At 43.4% G+C, this 23351-nt stretch overlaps 1 protein-coding gene and 1 pseudogene across 6 annotated transcripts in view; one reads left to right on the forward strand and one right to left on the reverse strand.

The window, feature by feature from the left end:
• The first annotated feature begins 12786 nt into the window (after positions 1–12786).
• SEPTIN11 (septin 11) overlaps positions 12787–23351 on the forward strand; it is a 126053-nt gene continuing 115488 nt past the window's right edge. For 5 of the 6 annotated variants that reach the window (XM_024791399.2, XM_011733656.2, XM_011733660.2 and 2 more), the window contains exon 1: positions 12787–12963. In XM_024791399.2, coding sequence (XP_024647167.1) covers positions 12937–12963 — 27 coding nt within the window. In that variant the 5' untranslated portion in view covers positions 12787–12936. The remainder of the gene's footprint in view (positions 12964–23351) is intronic. The other variant, XR_011621254.1, reaches the window with a different exon arrangement.
• Positions 21935–22249, reverse strand: LOC139362403 (thioredoxin pseudogene; annotated as a pseudogene).

Genomic DNA, 23351 nt, shown 5'->3' on the forward strand with positions numbered 1-23351 from the left:
ATGTCAATTTCATATAGTTCAACCCATATTCATTCTAAAGAGTAAATCTACATCTTCCTGGAGGAGTTTGGATGGTTGAGATCACTGATGAGGAAGAAGCAAGTTTCTTAAGAAAGCACATTTTGAGAAAAACCCCTACAGATTAAAGCAGATTTTCCCAATGTCTGGAACATGTAAACCTTTTTTTTTTTTTTTTTTTTTTTTTTGAGATGGAGTCTTGCTCTGTAGCCAGGTGGGAGTGCAGTGGTGTGATCTTGGCTCAGTGCAACCTCCGCCTCCTGGGGTCAAGTGATTCCCCTGCCTCAACCTCCTGAGTAGCTGGGACTACAGGCATGCGCCACCATGTCCAGCTAATTTTTTGTATTTTAGTAGAGATGGGGTTTCACCATGTTGGCCAGGATGGTCTTGATCTCCTGACCTCAGGTGATCTGCCTGCCTCAGCCTCCCAAAGTGCTGGGATTACAGGCATGAGCCACCGCACCCGGCCCATGTAAACTCTTAAAATCTTTTAAAAATAGATATACATGCACATAATTTAAAAAGGAAGATGCAGAAACATAAAAGAAGGTAAGTAAGTGTCCGTCTGTACTAATTGTTTTCAGCCACAAGTAATAGAAACCTGACACCTGATGGGTAGGGAAATGTATTCATTCTCTTACCAGAGATGGGAGACAGAGTTCAAAGTTAATTTAGCAGCTTCACAGTATTATCAAGGACACAGATTCTTTCTGTTTTTCTACTCTGCTCTCTACTGCCTGGCCTTCAGCCTAAGGCTAACTTATTTCATAGTTGTCAAATGGAAACAGTTGGGCTTCATCCTTCCTTATTTGTGTCCAACAGGACAGAAAAAAACTGACTTTCTGTGAATTTCTCCTTAGAGTGAGAAAGCAAATTCTAGAAGCTTCCAGCAAACCTCTCCTCTGCTCTCCTCTCATTCACTGGACAGAATTGGGTCACACATGTCTTCTTTAACAAATCACTGTCAGGGGAAAGGAATCATACCTGTAACAATCAGCATCATCCCTGGCTAAAAAGTCCATTTTTCAAATGCATTTATGTAGAATGGATGTGGTTGAGTCACTCACAATGTTCATCACCTTGACCCACACCTGCCCCATGTGCTCTTTCACAAAGGCAAACACTATTCCTGATCTCTAGTGCATCCTTCTGAAGATGCATGTTCATTTAGATGCATTCTCTTCCCTTGTTACAGGAATGGTAGTGTAGCATGCATGTTGTCTTACACGTTGTTTTTTTTTTTTCATAGTATACACTATTGGTAAATGTTTAATGAATAAATGCTAAGTTCAGAAACATATTTTGTAAGCCAGATGGCTTTTATCCTAATTATGCATTTTCTTGTTTTCCTTTTATACTCCACTAGCAATTAAGGTGGTTTTTTTTTTTTTTTTTTTTTTTTTTTTTTTTTTTTTTTAAGTTCCAGCAATTTCAGTTTTACTAAGGGGAAAATAAGGAAGAGTCTTTGTATGGACTGGGGCCAGGGTATTAAAGGGGACAGCAGATCCTAGGTGCCAATATGGTAGTGGCAGCAGACAGAAGAGAATCCCAAGGGGTATGTAAAATAATATAATAACAACAATAATAGTGCCTCCTATGTACCAGATTGTGCTAAACATATATTCAGTAAGAACCAAGTTGGGGCCAGGCGCAGTGGCTCACACCTGTAATCCCAGCACTTTGGGAGGCCCAGGCGGGTGGATCATGAGGTCAGGAGATCGAGACCATCCTGGCTAACACGGTGAAACCCCGTCTCTACTAAAAATACAAAAAATTAGCCAAGCGTGGTGGTGGACCCCTGTAGTCCCAGCTACTCGGGAGGCTGAGGCAGGAGAATGGCATGAACCCGGGAGGCAGAGCTGGCAGTGAGCCGAGATTGTGTCACTGTACTCCAGCCTGGGAGACAGAGCGAGACTCCGTCTCAAAAAAAAAAAGAAACAAGTTGGGTGTCCTTGGTCGGCTGTCTCTTCACAGCTAATGATTCTCCTTCAAATGCTAGACCTTATGATTTGTAGTGTTTTAACAATGGAGGTGATTCTCTTAGCCTTTGTGAGTGAAACTCCAAGAGCTATATTAAGAAAGATATGAGTACTAAGGAGGCAACATAGCTTGTTGATGAGAGATGTGGGTGGTGTAGGGTAACAAACTCAGGCTTGAATCCTAGCTCTACCACTTACTAATTTCACAGTGCTAATTAGCTATTGGATAATGTGGAGGATTTTGTTTTGTTTTTTGTAGAGATGGGTCCTTGCTATGTTGCCCAGGCTGGTCTCAAACACCTGGCCTCAAGCCATCCTCCTGCCTTGACCTCCCAAAGTGGATAATATTCTTATTGTCTCTATACTTCAGTATCCTCATCATAAAGTAGAGAAATACCAGAGGATTGCTTTGATGATTAAATAAGGGATGCATACAAAATACTTTGCATGGCACCTGACACAGAATAAGCATTCAACAGATCTAAGCAAAAGTTTGATGACATGTGATAACTTCTAGAGAAAGAGGTCCACTCTTACAGGTTTTGATATCACAAAAACAATACTGGTACAGCAATTTAAGATTTTTTTTTATTGATGTATAACTTGTATACAATAATACATACCCATTTTAAGTGTACAGACAAATGAATTTTGACAAATTCACTCATCTAATCATCACTATAACCATGATACAGAACATTTTTATCACTCCAAAAGTCCATCTTGTGCTCTTTTCAAGTTCATCCTCCTTACCTGATACCCCAAGCCACCACTGTTTTGCTTTCTGTAACTATAGTTTTGCGTTTTTCGAATTTCATATATGTTGAATTTGTAATTTTGGGGTCTGACTTCTTTCTTTCTTTTTTTTTTTTTTTTTTTTTTGAGACGGAGTCTTGCTCTGTCGCCCAGGCTGGAATGCAGTGGCCGGATCTCAGCTCACTGCAAGCTCCGCCTCCCGGGTTTATGCCATTCTCCTGCCTCAGTTTCCTGAGTAGCTGGGACTACAGGCGCCCGCCACCTCGCCCGGCTAGTTTTTTGTATTTTTTTAGTAGAGATGGGGTTTCACCGTGTTAGCCAGTATGGTCTCCATCTCGTGACCTCGTGATCCGCCCGTCTCGGCCTCCCAAAGTGCTGGGATTACAGGCTTGAGCCACCGCGCCCGGCCTTGACTTCTTTTACTCAGAAAAATGTTATTTGAGATGTATCTACATTTTGCATGTATCCATGGTTTATTTTATAGCAAAGTAGTGTTCTATTATGTAAATATAGGCACCACAATTTGTTTATCAGTTAACCTGTTGTTGAACTCTTGGGTTGTTTCAGTTTTTGGCTACTATGCATAAAGCTGCTATGAATACTTTTTTGTGGACTCATTATTTATGTTGTGTAACTATTTTTTAGGGAAAATGTAGAGTCATATGGTAAATACATGTTTAGCTGTATAAGAAACTGTCAATCTGTTTTCCAAAGTGCTTGTACATTTTGCATTTTCACTAACTGCAATGGTTTGGATGTGGTCTGTCCCTACCAAAACACATGTTGAAATTTTATCCCCAGTGTGGTGGTGTTGGGAGGTAGGCTAGTGGAAGGTGTTTGGGTGAGGGAGATGGATCCCTCAAGAATAGATTAATGCCCTCTACAGATGTGAGGGAGTTCTTGCTCTGAGAGAATGGATTCGTTCCCATGACAATAAGTTGTTAAAAATGAGTTTGGCTTCCTTGGTTTCTCTCTCTTGTATCCTCTCTCACGATGTAATCTTTGCACACACCCTGTCTTTCTGCTTTCTGTCATGAGTTGAAGCAACATGAGGCCTTCACCAGATGCAGCTGCCCAATCTTGACTCTTCTAGCCACCACAATCATAAGCCCAATAAACCTCTTTTTTAAAGTAAAGTACCCAGCCTCAGGTATTCTGTTACAGAAACACTAAACAAAGACAGCAACAAGGCATCAGAGTTTCAGTACTCCACATCTTCCCAAACAACTGGAATCATCAGTCTTTCCAATTTTCACCATTCTACTAGAAGGCATACAATTGTACTTTAATTTGCATTTCTCTGATGACTAATGATGTTGACCACCATTTCACGTGTATGTGGCCAAACATAGATCTTCTTTTATTATGTGGATTTTCACATACTTTGTCCATTATTACTATTTTTTGCAAATAGTGCAGGTATTTTCCCCCAGTCTGTGGCTTACCTTTTTAGTTTCTTAATGGTGTATTTTGAGGAGCAAAAATTTGAATTTTGATAATATCCAGTTGGTTAGTGCTTTCTGTGTCTCCTCTAAAAAATTGTTGCCTAACCCACAGTCATGAAGAATTTTTCTTTGTTTTCTTCTAAACAAAGCTTTACTGTTTACATTTAGGTTTATGATCCATTGGATTCAATCTTGTGTATGGGTGAAATAAGGTTTGAGGTTATTTTCTTCTATATGGATATCCAATAGTCCCACCATGATTAGTTGAAAAGACTATCCTTTCCCACAAAATTATCTTGGCACTTGTGGCGACAATCAATTGACCATATGTGTCTATATGTAGACTTTACATATGCTCTTCCATTGGACTATATGATTGTATGTTGGCCGATTCCATGTCTTGATTATTGTAGCTTTTTAGTTAAGTATTGAAATTGTACAGTGGAAGTTATCCAACTTTGTTCTTTTTCAAAATTGTTTTGGCTAGCTAGCATAGGTCTTTTGTGTTTTCACATACATTTTGCAATCAGATTGTTAATTTCTATTTTTAAAAAAGCTTGCTTGGATTTCAATTGGGATTATATTGAATCTGTAGATCAATTTGGGGAGGATTACATCTTAACAATATTGAGTCTTTCAATCCATGATCATGGTATATTTCTCCATTACTTATTTCTTTAATTTCTCTCAACAGAGTTTTATGGGTTTTTAGAGTACAGATCTTACACGTATTTTGATCAACTTATCTCTATTTTGTTTTTGATATTGTTGTACAATGATTGTTTATATGGTTATTTCATTATAATAATGATCCTATGAGATAAATATGAGCTTCATTTATTAGTTAAAAAAATGGAGCTCAAAGGGATCAAAAGTTTGGCTTAATATCATATGACCGGCTAATCCCATTTCTGGAAATGGATCTTGCAGATATACTTTCATATGTTCAAAATGACTAGCACAAGGTTATTATTGCAGCATGGTTTATCATGATAAAAGATTGGAAGAACCTTGAGTTTATCCATGAGACTTTATCAACAATACAGCCTTAGAAACAGTAGGCAGCTGTATAAAAGAATGAAGAAGATAACTATGTATCTATATAAAAGGAACTACAAAATATATTAAGTAAAAAAAAGGTACACAATGTTATACATAGTATATTTTTTGTTTCATGTGCAATATGGGGTAAGGTAGGAAATAAGGATACATATTTACATCTGCTACAAGTTGCTTAGAAAAACTCTGGAAAGATACATGAGACAATAATAAACTACTTCTTGTTGGGAGGCATGAGGACTGGATAGATGGTGAATAGAGTGGAAACTTCATTCTGCATCATTTTATGTTTTTAAAAAAACTGTGTAAGTATATTACCTCTGAGACTGCTGATTTCCTCCTATTGTCCATTTTTCATTTCTTCCCTTTACAAGTAGGACATCCCCCCTGAGTTTTTGAAGGACATATCCTAGCCTCCCCTGCAGCTAAGTACATTCCTGGGACTGAGTTTTTGCCAGTGGAATGTGAACACAAGGGACTTATGTTATTTCCATGTCACTTCCTTAAATGGAAACTAGTATGTTCTACTTTCTTTTCTTCACCCTTTCCATGGCCTAGAATGTGGATATGGTGCTGGTGAGATTGTTTTGATCAGAGTAGATGAGGTAACAATCAGAAATAAACATCTAGGCTGGGTGCAGTGGCTCATGTCTGTAATCCCAGCACTTTGGAAGGACGAGGCAGGTGGATCACCTGAGGTCAGGAGTTCGAGACCAGTGTGGCCAACATGGTGAAATCCCGTCTCTACTAAAAATACACAAAAATTAGCTGGGTGTGGTGGTTTGCACCTGTAGTCCCAGCTATTTGGGAGCCTGGGGCAGGAGAATCACTTGAATCCATGAGGTAGAGTTTACAGTGAGCTGAGATCGTGCCACTGCACTCCAGCCTGGGTGATAGAGCAAGACTGTCTCAAAAACAAAACAAAAACCCATCTATTTTTCTTTAACCAATGACTCTTGGAATATTCCCATTATAGCAGCTTAGCCTATACCCAAATACATCAACTTAAAAATTTTTTGTAGCTCATGATGTTTGGCAGTGTAGGAACATGAATGCAAGTGTCCTGACTCCCAAGCCCATGTTTTCTCTGCTGATGAGTAGGAAGGCAGCCTTGCGATGGCTGGTTCATTATCTTCCTAAAGTGTGGAATGATGATGCATGAAGTATAATCTGCCAAAATTCATGATACCAACCAACCTACAGCCACTTCTGCTGATTCAGATCGGACTAAATAAAATACAGACAGAAGTAAGGTGAGATATAATGCTGATGACTTTTGAAATCTCAGCCTGGAAGGAGAATTAGTGGCAAAGCAAATTCAACTTGGGAAAATTAACAAAATGAACATAATCTAATAGGTATCAGTACATGCGGTGGCAAGGAAATTATGACCGAAATATTGTAAGTCAAGGAAGTTTTACCTCATTCAAAAGGAACAAGTCTACAGTAAGGGAGATGAAGGTGCAGAGTAACCCCTGCATCAGAGAGTTATTCAGCTGGTAGAAATGGACAATGGTAGAATGGTAGATAGCAACTAGGATGAGACAAAAGGTGAGGTGTAAGTGACATGGCTGTCAGAATATACAAGTGCATATGATTCTCTTCTAATTCAGTGGCAGTATCTAGTATTCAGAGAGACTTCCACCACATAAATTTTATAGGCTCATGAAAAAGAATAATAGCTGTCACCACAATGACTGGCCACAGGGAGAAAGGAATTATCTGAGAAGGAGCAATGCCAGAGCCAGGGGGAACTCACCCAGCTCCAGGGCTGGCTGCCAAACAGAGTGGCCAGCAGGCCAATCTTACTCTAAGGAGCATGTCACTACACAGGACGTACTTATTGCAATCAGATTTTTAAAAGAGTGTGCTTTAAAGAGTAGCACAGCCAATAAGAATGGAAATGACCCTGCAGGCTTAGATAATTTTTGCCTTTAAAAAGAATACCAAGACATTTTTTAAAATTTATTTTTTGTTTTTCAAGTAATATTTGCCACAGGAGGGTGAACAAGAAAGGATGGAAGCTACTGCTTGGTGCTGATGACATAATGCTATCACATGACAAAGAAAAGGTAAAACTCAAGTTTTAATTTATTTGTCTCCTCTCTCAAAGAGACTGTTTTAATGAAAAAAAGGTAGAATAAGCATGACTTAAAGGCTACTAACATCCAGCATGGCAAACAAGCAATCAATTGCTTTAAATGAGTTTCCAGGCCTAAATGAATTATCCATGAAAGAAACTTCATAAGTGACCATAAAGGTAATTACTCACTTTCCAGAAGCCAGAGAAAAATATGAAATGTCAAAAGATTGAAGAGGGGCAAATCTTGTCTTGATTTTCAAAGAGATAAAAAGTGGTAGGGGCAAAGAAGAGTCAGAGAATTATTGGTAAATTTAACATTGCCTAGCAATTTTCTAGAATGATTTTTAAATGCATTTTTTAACAAAGAAAAGAAGGGATAATCACTGGAGCCTATGTGAGTTTATAAATGACAGTTTCAAAGTTTTTGCCTATCCATGTTTATCAGAATTTCAGTGGATCCTGTATCCTGTAAACTTGCTGAGTTCATTTATTACTTTTAATGATTTTTTAGTGGACTCCTCAGGATTTTCTGTATGTTTGTGTTATCTGTGAATAGAGAGTTTTACTTTTTCCTCTCAAATGTAGATATCTTTTACAACATTTTATTGAACATTTTTACGTATTATGTTGCAGAAGGAGTTCAGGATCTGTTGTCAGTTAAACTGTCCAAAATTAAAGTGGCAAAAGCTAACTTATCCCATTTTGTGTGTGTGCTTTTGTTTGTTGTTGTTGTTGTTGTTGTTGTTGTTTTGAGACTCAGTCTTGCTCTATTGCCCAGGCTGGAGTGCAGCGGTGCAATCTTGGCTCACTGTAACCTCTGTCTCCCCGGTTCAAGTGATTCTCATGCTTCAGCCTCCTGAATAGCTGGGATTACAGGTGCCTGCCACCATGCCTGGCTAACTTTTGTATTTTAGTAGAGATGAGGTTTCACCATGTTGGCCAGGCTGGTCTCGAACTTGTGACCTCAAGTGATCCGCCCACCTTGGCCTCCCAAAGTGCTGGGATTACAGGTGTGAGCCACTGTGCCCAGCCTCCTGTTCTTCTTGTATCCCTTTATAATTAATCATTTTTATGGTAGTCGAGTGATCTAATCTTAGGGTTCTTTGACTGTAAACCACAGAAACGAATCCTAGATAACTTAAGCCAGAAAATAAAAAAATAAATTATAGACCCTATAAACTGTAACAATTTGCCAAAAAGTAAAAAATAATGTACGGCCTGCATAAACTGTAACAATTTGTATTGTCTTTGTGTCACTTGATTCGAGATTCAAATGTAACAGTATCTAATTGGCCAGGCTTAGATCACATACTTTCTTAGAGTGTATGTACTGTGGTGATGAAAGGAAGGGTGTGATGGAAAGTCTCTTCAGGAGCTTCTTATTGAAAATAAATTAAATTAATTTTTTTGGACATGAGGTCTTGCTATGTTGCCCAGGTTGGAGTACAGTGGCTATTCACAGGCTCGATTGTAACGCACTACAGCCTTAAACTCCTGGCTTTAAGTGATCTTCCTGCCTCAGCCTCTTGAGTAGCTGGGACTACACCATGCCACCACAGCCGGCGAGGAACTTTTTTTTTTTTTTTGAGATGGAGTCTGGCTCTGTCACCCAGGCTGAAGTGTAGTGGTGAGACCTCCGCTCACTGCAACCTCCACCTTGTGGGTTCAAGCGATTCTCCTGCCTCAGCCTCCTGAATAGTTGGGATTAAAGGTATGCACCAGCACATCCCACTAATTTTTGTATTTTTAGTAGAGATGGGGTTTCGCCATGTTGGCCAGGCTGGTCTCGAACTCTTGACCTCAGGTGATCCACCCACCTTGGCCTCCCAAAGTGCTGGGATTACAAGGTATGAACCACCACGCCTGGCCCGGAACCTCTTTTTTAAGAGGCATTTACTTTTTACCAAGTTGGAACATTCATTGGAAAAGCTCTCCAAATAAATTGGAGTTCAATTAAAAAGGGAATAGACCCTAGATTTCTAACAATGTCAAATATTCACTGTAGCTGTTTTCTAAAATGCAAATTTTCTTTGCTTAAAGACCTCCTTGACTCTTCATTACCTTAGTATGGCAATAAAAATCATTCATTTCCTAGCCTTTACCCTCATCTCCAACTCAAAATTTATTGAATATATCAGACCATGTGACAGAAGCTAATAGATAAAAAAAAGCACTCTTACCTTGAGACATTCATAGTCTAGTGACAGAAGCATGATAGTACGACCACTTCTTGATTGCTTAACATGTCTAAAGCAGAGTTTACCGGCAATAATAGCTGGGGTCGCCATAAGTCCTTGTTTTTCCTATTGTCCTGGGATCGTTACTATCAGCACAAATCCCCTTTTTCCAATCTCAAAAGTTTCTCAGTTTGGATGGAAATTATAGGTAATTCTAACACTAATAATACAGTATTTTCTCAGTTAACTCTCAAAACAATTCTGTGAAGGAATGAGATGTTACATTCCTACTGGATAATGTGAGTAGAGTTTTATAAAAAGACTATTTGCAAAGGTGTGTGCAAAATGAAGGGAAACCATAGGAGTTTACTCTGGGTCACCCTAGGGAGGGATACTGGCTGCTTCCTTTGGTTGAGGGATGCAGCCAGCCTGCCATGGTGCCATAGCAAGGGAGCCAGGGGGGGAATAAATAACCGTGCTCCTTCCTCTTTGTTCCATTGCTCTTGCTTCCCAGTGCCTTAACTCAAGAGGAAGGTAGAGGGAAAGAAAGTCCATTGAGTTAAGGCTCCAAAGGACAGACAGCAGGTTGGAGAGTGGATCTGGCCAACAGAACATGTCCTCTACCAAGACTCACTGTTACTACCCTATTTTACAATAGAAAAAAAAATGAGATGAAGAAAGTTTAACTTATTTAATATAACAAAGCTAATAAGTGATCATCTGCAGCTTAAGTGCCAGGTTCTCCCCACTCTGCCACTCTCTCGTTAAGGCTCCTATATTCTAGCAATGCCAGAATATCCATCCCCCGCCCATAGCATCCTCACATCCCAAATGAGATGTTGGAATATGTAACGTTAAGTTGTGCTGATTAGAATAAACTAACCTACCCACCAAGGTAGGGCATTGACATTCTTGTAATCTAAGCAGATGAGCTTAGAGCATATACATTCACAAAATAAATAAGTACAAAATAAAAATTTAATAAATTCTACAGTCTGTTCTGGTGAAGATAACACACAGTTCCTTTGCAATTGCCCTTACATCCGGTTGGCAGTGTGGGGAGCCCTCTTTTCCCAGGCCTTACAGGAGGCCTCTGGTACATGGGCAGTGCTGCTGCTGTCTGATCCTCCTTATGGAGAAAGAACAAAATGTCCATGTACCAGAGCTGCAGAAGAAAAAGTATTTGTCTTCCCCCTCCCTTTGCACAGCACCTATCTGTGTGTAATCTTATTATCATATATTTTTTGAGACGGGGTCTCACTGTCACCCAGACTGGAGTGCACTGGTGCGATCTCGGCTCACTGCAACCGCCGCCTCTGGAGTTCCAGCGATTCTCCCACCTCAGCCTCCATAGTAGCTGGGACTACAGGCAAGAGCCACCATGCCCGGCTAACTTTTGCATTTTTTTTGTTGAGACGAGGTTTCACCATGTTGGCCCACCTTAGCCTCCCAAGGTGCTGGGATTACAGGCGTGAGCCACTGCGCCCGGCCCATTTATGTGTAATCTTAATTCAACACGAATTGAGCGCCTACTGTATGTTTGGCATAAAATGGTGGTACCTAACTTCAAAAGATGTGGAGTCTAGAGGGCAGAAATTGAAGAGGTTGGTGCTCTGCACGTCTGAGTCCGCCCACAGACTGAACAAACAAGCTCTGTGTCAGCGCCGCCCCTCACCTTTCTTACACGGCCGGACTTTTCTCTGGTAGTTCCACAGCTGTCCTGCCAGTGTAATTCAGACGGGGTGACCGAGCCCCTCGCCTACCTACCGGCGGAAACCAGTATCAGTTCCGCGGCAGCCAGACTCGCTCCCGGAGACTACTGACCCTCAGCCCAAGGCTGCGAGGGCGTCGGGAGTCTTGAGGCCCACCCAGGCAAGGCCAGCGGGACAGGGAGACTCAAGGCCCCCGGGGATCTGGGCGTTTGAAGACTCAGGTCAGACTCTGAGGCGCCCCAGTCTAAAGAGGCGGTTTGTCTTTTCCCTAATTCAGGAGGCCAGGCTGTCCCTGGGGGCGTCGTCCCGAGGGCCGATCACAGCCCTTCCCTCCTCACCACACTTTGCCTGTGCTCTCCACCCAACTGGTTCCCCGCTCTGTCCGTCGCTGTCCTCAATCGCCTTGTTGTCGTGGGCCCCCTCTCCGGCCCACGAGGGGCCGAGGGGATCCACAGCTTATCTGACACACCTCGCTGCCCCACACGCACCGGGACCTGGCCATTCTGCCGGCCCCTCAGACAGGCAATAACACTCCAACATCTGCTGGGAAAAAAAATCTTCCCCACGCCGGAGGAGTTCCCAGTCCCACGCGCCTACAGTCGCACCCACTCGAGCCACCCGCCTGGTGCTGTCGCCGCGCCCTCCTGCCGCAGCCCCAGCGCGCACGCCTCCGGGTCGCTGGGTCTGTCGCCAGCGATCGAAGTCGGCTGATTCCCCACGTGTGACCGCTCCAGTGACACCCAGGGGAGGCCTCGGTCCCTACGCTCTAGAGCAACCAATGGCTGCCTTAATTCTTCAGCGGGGGCGTTTTTTTTCTTTCTCCCAAGCAGGCGGCGGTTGGGTCGGCCTCAGGCAGCAGCTACTATTACGGCCTCTTCCTCTCCAGTGGAATCCCCTGTCCGCCCGCGCGCCACAGTGACAGCTTCCAGATGCCTGTCTTTTAGTCTCCCTTCTCAGGGGGAGCGGTGGGCGACCGAGTGCGGCCTGGAAGGCCCCCACGTGGGAAGGGAAGACTTGCGGAGGGGCAATTCTTCCAGTGCGGAGACGTGGCGTCCCGCCCAGCCGCACTTCGGTCGCCCACCGCTCCGCCTGGTGGCTCGCAGCCCCTTCCAGGCCGGCTTCTCCGGGTGGGGCGTGCTAGTCCAGGGCTAACTTTCCGCCAGGTGTTGTCCCTGCGACCCGTCTTCCCCCGGCCGCCCTTCCTTCTCCCGGCGGCCACTGGAGCTGCCGGCTTCGTGGGGCGCGTGGCGGGCCCCGGGGCTAGGAGCTCGCGCCCAGGCTTTTACTCGGATTCCGGCACCTGATGGAGCGGGGAGTGGCGGCCAGCGCACAGGCTGGGGGCACCTCATGGCAGCGGAGAGGGTCGTTTTGGGGCGGAGGGGCGAACCCTGCGCCCCGGGCAAGCGGAGCCGGACTCGGAGCCCGCCCACCATCCTCCCGCCCACCACCGCGGCCCGGCGCGCAGGCTCACACCCCTTCCTGGGGAAGCGAATGGTCCCTTCCAGGCGGGTGGCCATGTTGCTCTAATAAAGCGGGAGGGGCGGCGGCGTGGGGGGAGCAGATGCCGCTGGCTGCGAGCGGGACTCCGGCGAGCAGAGCGCAGCCGCGAGGGAGACGCGAGGGAGGCGAGCCGGAGCTGGAGCACTAGCAGCAGCCGGAGTCGGCGGAGAGCACCCGGGCGCAGCCGGAGCCGGTGCTGCAGCTGAGATGGCCGTGGCCGTGGGGAGACCGTCTGTGAGTGCTGGGGCCTCGCCTGCTGCTCCTCGGGCGCCGGGTGGTCTCTGCTCTGGGGCGGGTGTGGTGGGGACCACAGGGGAGCCGGGCGGGGGCTCGGCCCCGCAGCGGCGGCTGTGGGTGTGTGCACGAATTTGGGCGCGTGTCTGGGGTCGGGGTGAGGAGCCCAGGGGCTTAGTTACGTGATGCAACAGTGGATCGCCTCGTCGCGCCCCTCTTCTGAGGATGCGAAAGAAAAAGGACCCCTCTCCTGTTCCCTTTAAAATGATTCTTTGAGGAGCGGCGTGTCTCAGCCGCCTCCCTCTCCAGGCGCACCTCTTCCCTCGTGACAGCCAGAAGGGCGCCGGGTTCGGGGCTTTCCTCCCGTCTCCCCCGCGCCGAGGGGGCGCTCAGGGCGTGGGAATTGCGAGCTGAAGCGCTGCGTGTGGTACGGCTGTAGAAGCTGGTCAGAGGGGTGGGATTTCCGTGGTGGCCTCCCCAGCGCATTGTGAGATCCCTGACACCCTCGGGCATCCACCCGGGTGAGCGAGCCCTGCCCAGGATGTGGACAAAGCCCCAGATAACACACACAAAGTTTTCTGGAGGCTCCCTTGTGGTGTGGGTGGAAGGATTGAAATGTTCTGCGGCTGAAAGGCCGGGGGCGGCGGGCCGAGGAGGCTAGGACGCGAGGAAGAGGAAGGGCGGGCGGGTGCGTGAAAAATCGAGTGCCCCACGGCGGGAGGGAGGAGAGTAGGAAGGAGGCGATACCTTTGCCCCGAGTGTGTGGGGCCAAGGCGCCGCGCCTACTGGGGTGCAAGACTCGGTCCGCGCCCCGGGGCCGGGCCGGAGGAGAGCGGGACTCCGAGGGTGCGGTTCAGTGGCCGCTCCGCATCCCCAAGTGAAAGGCGGAGGAAGGGGCGGCGGCGGCCTTTCCTTTTTATTGGAAGGAGCGGAGCTGGGTGGGAAAGGCGGAGTCCTCCTGTTTTCCCTTTCCCCTTTTCTTGTCGATGTTCACAGTCCACTCTCGCCTTACTGGCTTTGGGGGCGCCTCGGGCGAGGTCTTTCCCTGTCTATCACCTCTTCCCTTTCTCTTCTTCCCTTTCCCACAACTGTGCAGCTGCAGGTGGTGGCTCGGAAGATTTTGTAGTTACGGACGAAAGACTTACTGAGATACTGGAAGCTCGGAAATCCCAGAAATGCAAGGCTGTGCTCTCAGGCTCCCGGCTCTTCCCCCTCTCCCCGCCTAACTCCTCCCCAGATACGCGCGCCTTTTGCATCCTACCCCCTCGCGAGAAGTTCATGGGTCCCTTTGCGGATTCTAATTCGGTTTGGTGGTTCGGCTGCCCGCGGTGCTTTCAAAGACGTTTTCTGCAGTCAGAAGACAACAGTGGTCATATCGAATCATAACTGTCTTTTAGGCCTTTTCAACTCTGCGGTTTAATGACATGGTTCTTTTAAGAATTCTGGTCTTCTTTTGCACATAAATTGTGCTCTTGATCATTAGTGGTCACACGTAGATTATTGTTACTGAGGAAATTTGCATAGTCTCGGCTAGTCGTTTTATTTTTTGGTGAGAAAATTGAGGTCTATAGAGGTCAAATTTATCTGGTTAAATTACTCTTCCCCCTGCCCGCATTATACCTGTTAGCAAGGCGTAGATTCAGATAACCAAAATAACAATATCTGCTTTAGAGAAATTGGTAAGCGTTTAGGAATGCAAATATTCAGTGGGGGTGTATGTCTTTTTCAGTAACACCTATTATTGCTGGTGCATTCTTGAGGGATGGAGGAGGTGGAAGAAATAATTAGCTGCACATTTTCTATAAATTAGTTCATATATGTCAGTTAAATAGAAACAGTATGTGAATTTAAGGTTTAGTTGTGTGGCCATAATCATATCCAACACCAAGTCGGCCAACCATATGTGAGCCTAATCCCACAGAATTCTTATGTTACACCTCCCTCTTCAGATAATAGAGGAGATTTTTTTAAGTATATGTGCACAGAGGAAGTGACTTCTTTCTGCGCACTCCCTGTTGTCACTGGAATTAAATTATAACCTAAAGATAGAAGACTTTTCTTTTGGAAACCTAACGTATGGGTGATTAGGAATTGATTATAAAGTTAGAAAGTCTACAGAAAATGTATGATCACATTTCACAGAGAATTGTTGAAGCCTTTCACTTTGTTCGTTGGGTTACTGTCTTAAGTGTGGTCTCTGCAGTTATGGCTTTAAAACAAAGTCGGTGAGTGGGGAAGATTCTTCAGACACAGCTCCATGGAATCTACACTGCATCTTTAAAGTTAAGAGTTCTCTGGCCCTCCCATTTCCTTATCTAGTCTGTGATTTCACCAAAAGAAAGGAAGGCTGCGCTGAGGGAAAAGAACCACTCCAAAGTTGATTTATGTGTGAATGGAGTTTCCCTAGTTATTTCTTCAATTAGATTTTTTAAAAAGTTATTTAGGACAACAGGAGCATATCTCCTTTCCCGATAACTACCTTTCCCCGCCAGACTGAAGCAAAATGTAATCTGATTAACTTACCCTGAATTTTCAATATTCTTGAATGGGAACATCTGAGTGTGATATCCCAGGTAAATATGACATTTTAGTGGACAAAAATGCTTACATGTCAAATGCACTATTTTCTATCTTATGAAATGGATATATTCTGTTACAAACCATTCAAACCTCAAGTCTAAATTCAGTTACGTTTAGGTGGATTTGTTATTGACTGCAAAACAAAAGCTTCAATTTAGTGTGATACTGTTTATTTCAGTTTTAATTTTGATCCCTAGCTTCTCCATTTCCCCACTGATGGGTTTTGGGTTTAGCCCTAAGAAGACCCTGAAGCACATCTGCTGTTTGCCTGGTATAACTGATGATTAGCAAGAACATTTTACCCCCAAGGGATGTGTCTGCATTTTGGATGAATTAGCATTTTTGCGTCCAAGTCCTGGGGCAGCTATTATCTTTATTTTAAACAGACATGGCAATTCACTCTACTTGAGAATCAGGCTTTATGTAGCTGATCGACTCTCTTAAGCTGTGGTGTTCATCAGTTTATAGATTCTAGGAGCTGAAAGGAACTTTAGAGGTCACTTGGGTTAGCCTGCTCCCCAGTGCAGAAATATTTCTTTATCCCTAACAAAAAGTATGTTTAAACTTTGCTGGTGGTGGAGATTTCCCTATGATATCCTTCAAGAAATGCACTTAACTGCTCTTTTATCTGTTGAGCATATAAGGAAATGGAAAACCAAGTTTCTATTTGCTCATTTAACACCATTTGTTAAGCACCTGCTATGTGTCTGGTACTATTCTAGGTGTTGGGGATATAGCAGTGGACAAGAAATTTTCTTCTTACCAGGAACTTTATTGTTTGAGAGATTTGGTGTATTCAGGTGACAGACTTCAGTGTAAATGTGTAAAATCATTTAGGGAGAAAAGGAATTATATGTCTATTGCTGACTCAGCAAATATGATTCAGGTGAAGGTTCATATCTGTCTGAGGATAATTATAGGCGATTCCTAAAGACGAGGTCCCTCTTCAAGGGCAGGGAGTGTGGGAAGGGGAGGAGTACTGCCAATGAAATGTTATTTTCCCTTGTTATAAAACTGCCATTTTTGTGACTTGAAAATGTGGCCCCAGATGGGTGGCTGTGGTCAGTGTGCCTGGAGAAACATGAATGGAGCCAAGAAAGGTCCAGGGGAGGGCCACCTAAATAGTAAAGGGGCTGTCATCTCAGGTCGGTTTTCAAAAATTAGAACTTTTTAGTCAGTGATACAAATTATACACACTGAGGCTCTATAAGCAGTTATTAAGGAATGCAAGAAGTTTCTGAGGTACAATAATCTCTCCTTTTAAAATCTTTTGAAAGCTATAGATTAATTTTATCTTTTAAATTATATTCTTTAAAAATGATGTGTCTACAGTGAAAAGGAAACCCAAGGAATTGATTAAAAGAACAAAACTGCCCATATCCCACTATCCTGATATAGTGGCTCGTAGGTGGTTAGTCTATTTCATCACTTTTTTGAGCAAATATAACCCATCTTGTATAAACTGCTACCTAGAAACCAAACTGTGTGCCTGAATGAGTCCTATGTGACCATTTGAATAATCTTAGAATAAAGGAAGTGGATGCTTAGTGTTTGGGCATGGGCCATCCTATGTCTGTGAAAGGAACAAATGATTGTGGGACTCTGCTGTTTCCTTGATTTGGATGGCCTACTTGATTGATTGCCAAAAGACCAAGTGTTTATACTCTACCCAATGATGATGTCACACTGATCATGATCATCGGATTTAGACTGTGGCACAGGCCACAGAGTTTTCTGTGCCTGTGTTTCTCTTTATAGGGCTCTAAACTTGGTTGGGGATAGATGCCACTCTTGGATTTTATTGGGATCCATCTTTCATAGTCTTAGCTAGACTTGTCTCAAATGGGGTCAGCAAAGCTAAACCATTATTTAAATGAACTAAAGCTTCTATCCTTTTTCCCAAGGAGATCTACTTTACAATATAATTGATACCCTCCCCCACCCCCTTTTAAAAAGTCTGGATTGACAGAAAACTCCCAACTAAACAATACTTCCCCCGACCCACTCATGCCTGCTGGCAGCCCATCAATGCAGCTGCTGTTGAACATAAAAACAAGACTTGGGCTAAGGTGATAGAGACAGACTTCTAAAAGGAATTTGCTGGGCGATCTAAAATAAAATTCACATTGTTCCAGGCTTGGCCTGAGATAGAAATCAGAAGTCTGTTCCCTGATGTGACAAAGCCAAGGCACTAGAGCCACCTCTTTTTGGGATTGATGCCAGGGCGTGTGAGCACATCGCTCAAGCCAAATGGCACAGGAAGTCCAGTTGTGTGGACACATTCTGCCCACCTGCTGAACTGTGACTGGGTGGGATGGAGTGTGAAACATTGAGAGAGGGGCAGGCTGAGGTGGAGAGGTAGAAAAGAGACCATATTCCAAAAGGACCATTTTTGGTACTGACAAATAGGAGCTTTGTTTGTTCTTGTCTGTGTGTGATTTCTTTTTTCTTTTCTTTCTTTTCTTTTTTTTTTTTCATTTTTATTGTACAAAAAGAAAATGAAAAAATATATAGCACAACATTAAAATTTACCTACTTGTTTTTGATAAGTAACGTTCCTTTGGGAAGAATTGGGTTTTTTTTTTCTCTCATAGAAGTTGAGGCACAATAATATAGATAGGTTAGAAATTGAAAAACAAAATAATCCCCAACACCCTAACACATCAGTACTCATTCTTGGCTTTCCAACCCACCTGTTTTATCAGACGTTTCTTGTGTACCTTCTATATGCAGGTGCTAAAATTATGTTGGTGAGTACTTGAGTGCAGTCTTTGCTGCTCTCATGAAATCTCTCTATAGGCTGAGTAAGCAATAGGATTTAGCAAGGAAAGGGAGATGGGGAGGTGGTTGTGGAAGTGTTCCAAGCCCAGGAAACAGCATCTGCCAAACTCTGGAAGTGAGGGAGAGACTCTTAAAGAAATCCAATGTAGCCGGAACGTCAGCATTAGGGTTGGGTAGGGAGAGTGGACAGACAAGAGGCTGAGTAGGTGGGAAGAGACTCAATTGTGCGGTGCAATCTTTATAGGCATGTATTTACTGTGTAACTCTTTAAATGCTTCATATTCCATCCACCCTTTGCCCACAACTTAAGATATCTCAGATCCTTGAAATTGGTTGAAGGAAGACAAAGAAAATATGCAGACTACTAATTCTTCAGGATTCAGTAGGAGAGATGAGAAAAGATCAGGGGAGTTGATTCCTTTCATGCCCAAACTGAACCTTTAAAGAATAGAGGAAATGAAGACTGACGGAGGACACAGAGAAGGAGTGACAACGTATGACAACGACAATGCTAGATCTTCCTCTGCCCAGTTTTGTGCATTGAGCCTTTCCTCGGGATTCAGAAGTAGAAGTTATTATTTTCTTAGACGTAAGCAACTGAGTCCTGAAGAGTGTGGTGGGGCTGGGGGGAAGATGGTAGGACTCCTTCCACCTTGGACTTCAAGTGGTAATCAGTGTTCTCCAAAAAGGAAATTAAAAACTCATTGGACTTTATGAAAACAGGAGAAAAGTCTGTTAAAAGCCAGGGTTTCCTTAAGACTTCATGCTGTTTTCATTCATCTCATCTCTTTGAGTACTGTCTTCATACCAGTATAAAATTTTGTGAATCTCATTAAGGTACTCATTAAATTTACTCTTACATGCTGTTGGGGGGCAAAAGGCTTGACCAAAAACAACTGTGCACAGGAAGCTTGTTCAGCATCTTTATTTTAAAATTTATTCAATTCAAATTACTGTCAACACAATTATCTCACTTTATACTCACAAAATACCTGAGAAGTAATAGAGAAGGAAAATGAGGCAGGAAGAAGTTGTCAGCTAATCTGCTACAGCGAATTTGTGGGAGAGGCTAGGCTTTGGAACCAAAGGCTCTTAGACCAACGTGTATACACACCTCCCATCTGATTCAGTCAGTTAAGCTAAACTACCTTGCGGTGACGAATTGGCCCCGTGTTTTGGTGGCTTACATGGCAAGCATTTATTTCTCATGCAGCTTTCTTGTCTGTTCCACCCTCGGAGGTCTGCTACATGCTGCATTGCCTCCAGGACCCAGGCTGAGGGAGTATCCTTTATCTAGGTATTGCCAGCCTGGTGGCAGAGGACAAAGACACATGCTGAACCCTGGTTTCTCAGGAGCTGGCTTCTCAAGCTCTTAGATGGGTCACTTCCATGCAGATTGTATCGACCAAAGTAAATGGTCATTCCTAAATTCAAAAGGATGAGGATAGAGAATCCTCCTGTAAAGAGTGGCTCTGAAAGACACTTGGCCAGGCTTGAGGGCCATCGGCTGGGGAAGTAAATCCCCCTCTAGGGAGGGCAGTGAATATTTTGAGTAATAACAGTTGGCTAGATTCCTAGTCAAGGAATCTACTATGAAGCCGAGTATTTATTTTTAAAATTGTATCCCTGTCTGTAAGGATTTCTCTCCCTCTCTTTGGCCTGCTCTGATTCTAGCTGGGCATAGTAGAATGATGTGTGTATGTGTGTGTGTGTGTGAGAGAGAGAGAGAAAGAGACAGAGAGAGAGAGAGAGAGAGAGAGAGAGACAGAAACAGAGAGACAGAGAGAGATAAGAGTTAGGCAGCCACAGTGAATTGAAGGCAGAGTGTGAATTCTCGTACTCACTGGTGGTGAGCTTCCAGGGACGTCACCATCAAGTAAGTGATAGGTGGTAACCTTCTGAAAGGCCTTCTGTGCTGCTCTCTGGTGGCCTCAGCCGTGGAACTGTACTCTCTGGGAAATGGTTGTGAGGCCATTAGGACTTCCAGCTGCTTGACAGAATGATTTCTCTTGGGACCTCGGCCCTTTGGACCTTTCCCAGCCATCTGTCTGTCCCTAAATGCAGATGAATCAGATGGCACCCTTCTTTCCCTTGCTCTGTTTTTCTCTCTACTGATAGGCCATAGTGTATAGCATTTGGGTGAAGAATGTGGGCTCTGGAGCCAGGTTGCTCCGGTTCTAGAGTATCAGTTTTACCATTTTTAACAAGCTTTGTGTCCTTAGGCAGGTTACTTCCCTCATCTGTAAAACAGTAACAGTACTTCCCTCAAAGAGTTACAAATTAAACCAGTTAGTACACACATAGTGCTTACACTGCTGCCTCAACATTCATCCTCAATAAAAGTTATCTCAGGAAAATGGTGCTGAAATAATAATGGCTTTATACTGAAGACTGGGCTCAAACCAGAACTGCCACCCCACCCCACCCCAGTGGGAACTGAGCAGTTGCCCCTTCTCGTGCACACCTGAACCACACAGGCTTCCCATTTTCTAATCAGAGCGCACCTTAGAGGCACAGATCAAACATTCCCTCCATGAAGCCTCCACCCACGAATCACCAACATTTTGACGATTTTTATTTATTTGAATTGCTGACAACACTTACGTGTCATCCACATAGTGATCAGGAGTCCCCACCCCACCTTTCCTTAAGTTACCTTTTAAGAGAAAGTAACTATCAAATATAATTGTGAACATAAAAAACAAAACAAAAAAACCTTATTACCTACCATAAGCAATATGTTCCGCTAGCCCTTGGCCACAGTCTTGTATTCTTAGTCTATATAGCCAGACTTAAGGGAAAGGACTATATGTCCTGTACCTCCAGCCAATAAACGTTTGACTCAGTAAGTGAAAATGCACCCTTCAGATAAATTGGATAAGACATACTGGCTAAGACGTGTGCCTGCCTGGCTGTTGCTGTGTCAACCCCCGGTAGGTGTAGACCTCACAACTCCACTTTCTACCCCAGGCTTCTCTGCCATTGCCACTGGGGTTCTGCTTAGCTATTCTGACCTGTGTGCACATCTGGACATCCAAAGGAGCTGCCTTCCCAGGGGGCAACCCCCTTGAGATGGTGGATCTACATGGCTCCTCAATTGACCTGGCTCCTTAGAAGTTCCCCTCTGGGCCCCAGCCTCAGCCCTCAGGGGTGATTAGCTCTACAGTCCCCTTAGGGTGGCCTTCCCTTTTCCCCTGTTTCACTTTTCCCTGTCCCCCGTTCTGTTCCCCTGGGTCACTTCCCAGGACTCACATGCAAGCAAGTCCCTGCAAGTCCTTGCATTTTGGGGAAACCTAGATGAAAACACCTTGTTTACTAGTGTGGGGCTTTTCATTTCCTCATACAAATAAGGGAATATGAATGTTAATTTTGTAATATACTAAGCTACTTTGGATGTTTAAAAAATGCCAGAACAAACTGACTTTTTACCAGGTTTTCACTACTATTTGTAAGATGAGGTTTTTTGTTGTTGTTGTTATTATAATTAATGTTTCATTGTCACCCAGATGGCAATTAGGTTTATAATCTTCATACTTTATATTTTTTATAAATTAAAAAAAAATACAAGTTTTAAATAGTCAATGGCTGGTTATATTTTCAGAAAACATGATTAGACTAATTCATTAACGGTGGCTTCAAGCTTTTCCTTATTGGCCCCAGAAAATTCACCAACCTTTTGTCCCTTCTTAAAAAACTGGAATGTTGGCATGCATTTGACTTCACACTCTGAAGCAACATCCTGACAGTCACCCACATCTACTTCAAGGAATACCACGTTGGAATACTTTTCAGAGAGGGAATGAAAGAAAGACTTGATCATTTTGCAAGGCCCACACCATGTGGCTGAGAAATCAACTACAAGTTTATTGCCTGTGGTGTCCAAGGCTTCCTGAAAAGCAGCCTTGCTCTTGATCTGTTTCACCATTCTTGGCTGCTGGGGTCTGACAAGCAGCTGTAAGGACTGATGAAAATGGATCCAAAGCACTGGACCGAGCTTGGACAAGACAAGTTTAAAAAAAATTATTATTATTTTTAATGGATACAGGGTCTTGCTATTTTGCCCAGGTTTGTCTCAAACCCCTGGACTCAAGTGATCCTCCCATCTAGGCCTCCCAAAATGCTGAGGTTACAGTTGTGAGCCGCTGGCACCTGACCAGATTAAAAAACTATACTCAAATAATAATAATAATAAATAAATGTTGTATTGCATCACCTAGACTTTTCTATAATTTTCATTTCTGATTCTTTGGGATGGAACTCATAATCTCTCAGGGTGGCACTGCTTGCTTTTGAATCTGTAGTTCTTTGTTCTTTGTTCTTGTATCCTACTTTGTTCTGTAATGGGTTTAATTTACCCATTTCAAGTCAATTGTACTTTTATATTCTAGGACCTGGATACAGAGTGAATGGGGAAAATTATGGTTTTGATACATGAACTATGAACTTAGGACAAAGCTTAAAACTGTTTTAAAAAAAAAATCAGAAAGTTTTGGGCTTATACTGTCTGCATAGATTGGAAAAATGGGGTAATAAGAAACAACTTTAATTAGCTAATATTGAACAGTTTTAAGGATGGGGATTAATGCAGTATTTCCCTAAGAGTGTTTATTTTACTTTATTTTAAATTTTTTATTTTTGTGGGTACATAGTAGGTGTATGTTTTTATGGGTTACATTCGGTATTTTGATGCAGGCATGCAATGTGTAATAATCACATTAGGGTAAGTGGGCTGTCCATCACCTCAAGCATTTATTCTTTGTGTTTCCAACAATCTAATTGTACTCTTTTACTTGTTTTTAAATGTGCCCCAAGAGTTTTTAAGAGAATTGTTCAAATGATCACTGCACTTTGTGCAAGCCATTCTCAGAGGCAGTTTCTGAGAGTGTCATGGAAACTACGTAAACCAAGCTGATTGATTTTTAGATTCTCCTCACGTTTGTCACCTTTGCTCTCATTATTTGAGGTGTTTGGTTTGACTTAGCCGGTGGTTAGGTAGTCTAAGACTAGTACTTTGGCGTGATAGAATA

This window comes from Macaca nemestrina, chromosome 3 (assembly GCF_043159975.1).
Source record: "Macaca nemestrina isolate mMacNem1 chromosome 3, mMacNem.hap1, whole genome shotgun sequence".
Taxonomy (NCBI): Eukaryota; Metazoa; Chordata; class Mammalia; order Primates; family Cercopithecidae; genus Macaca; species Macaca nemestrina.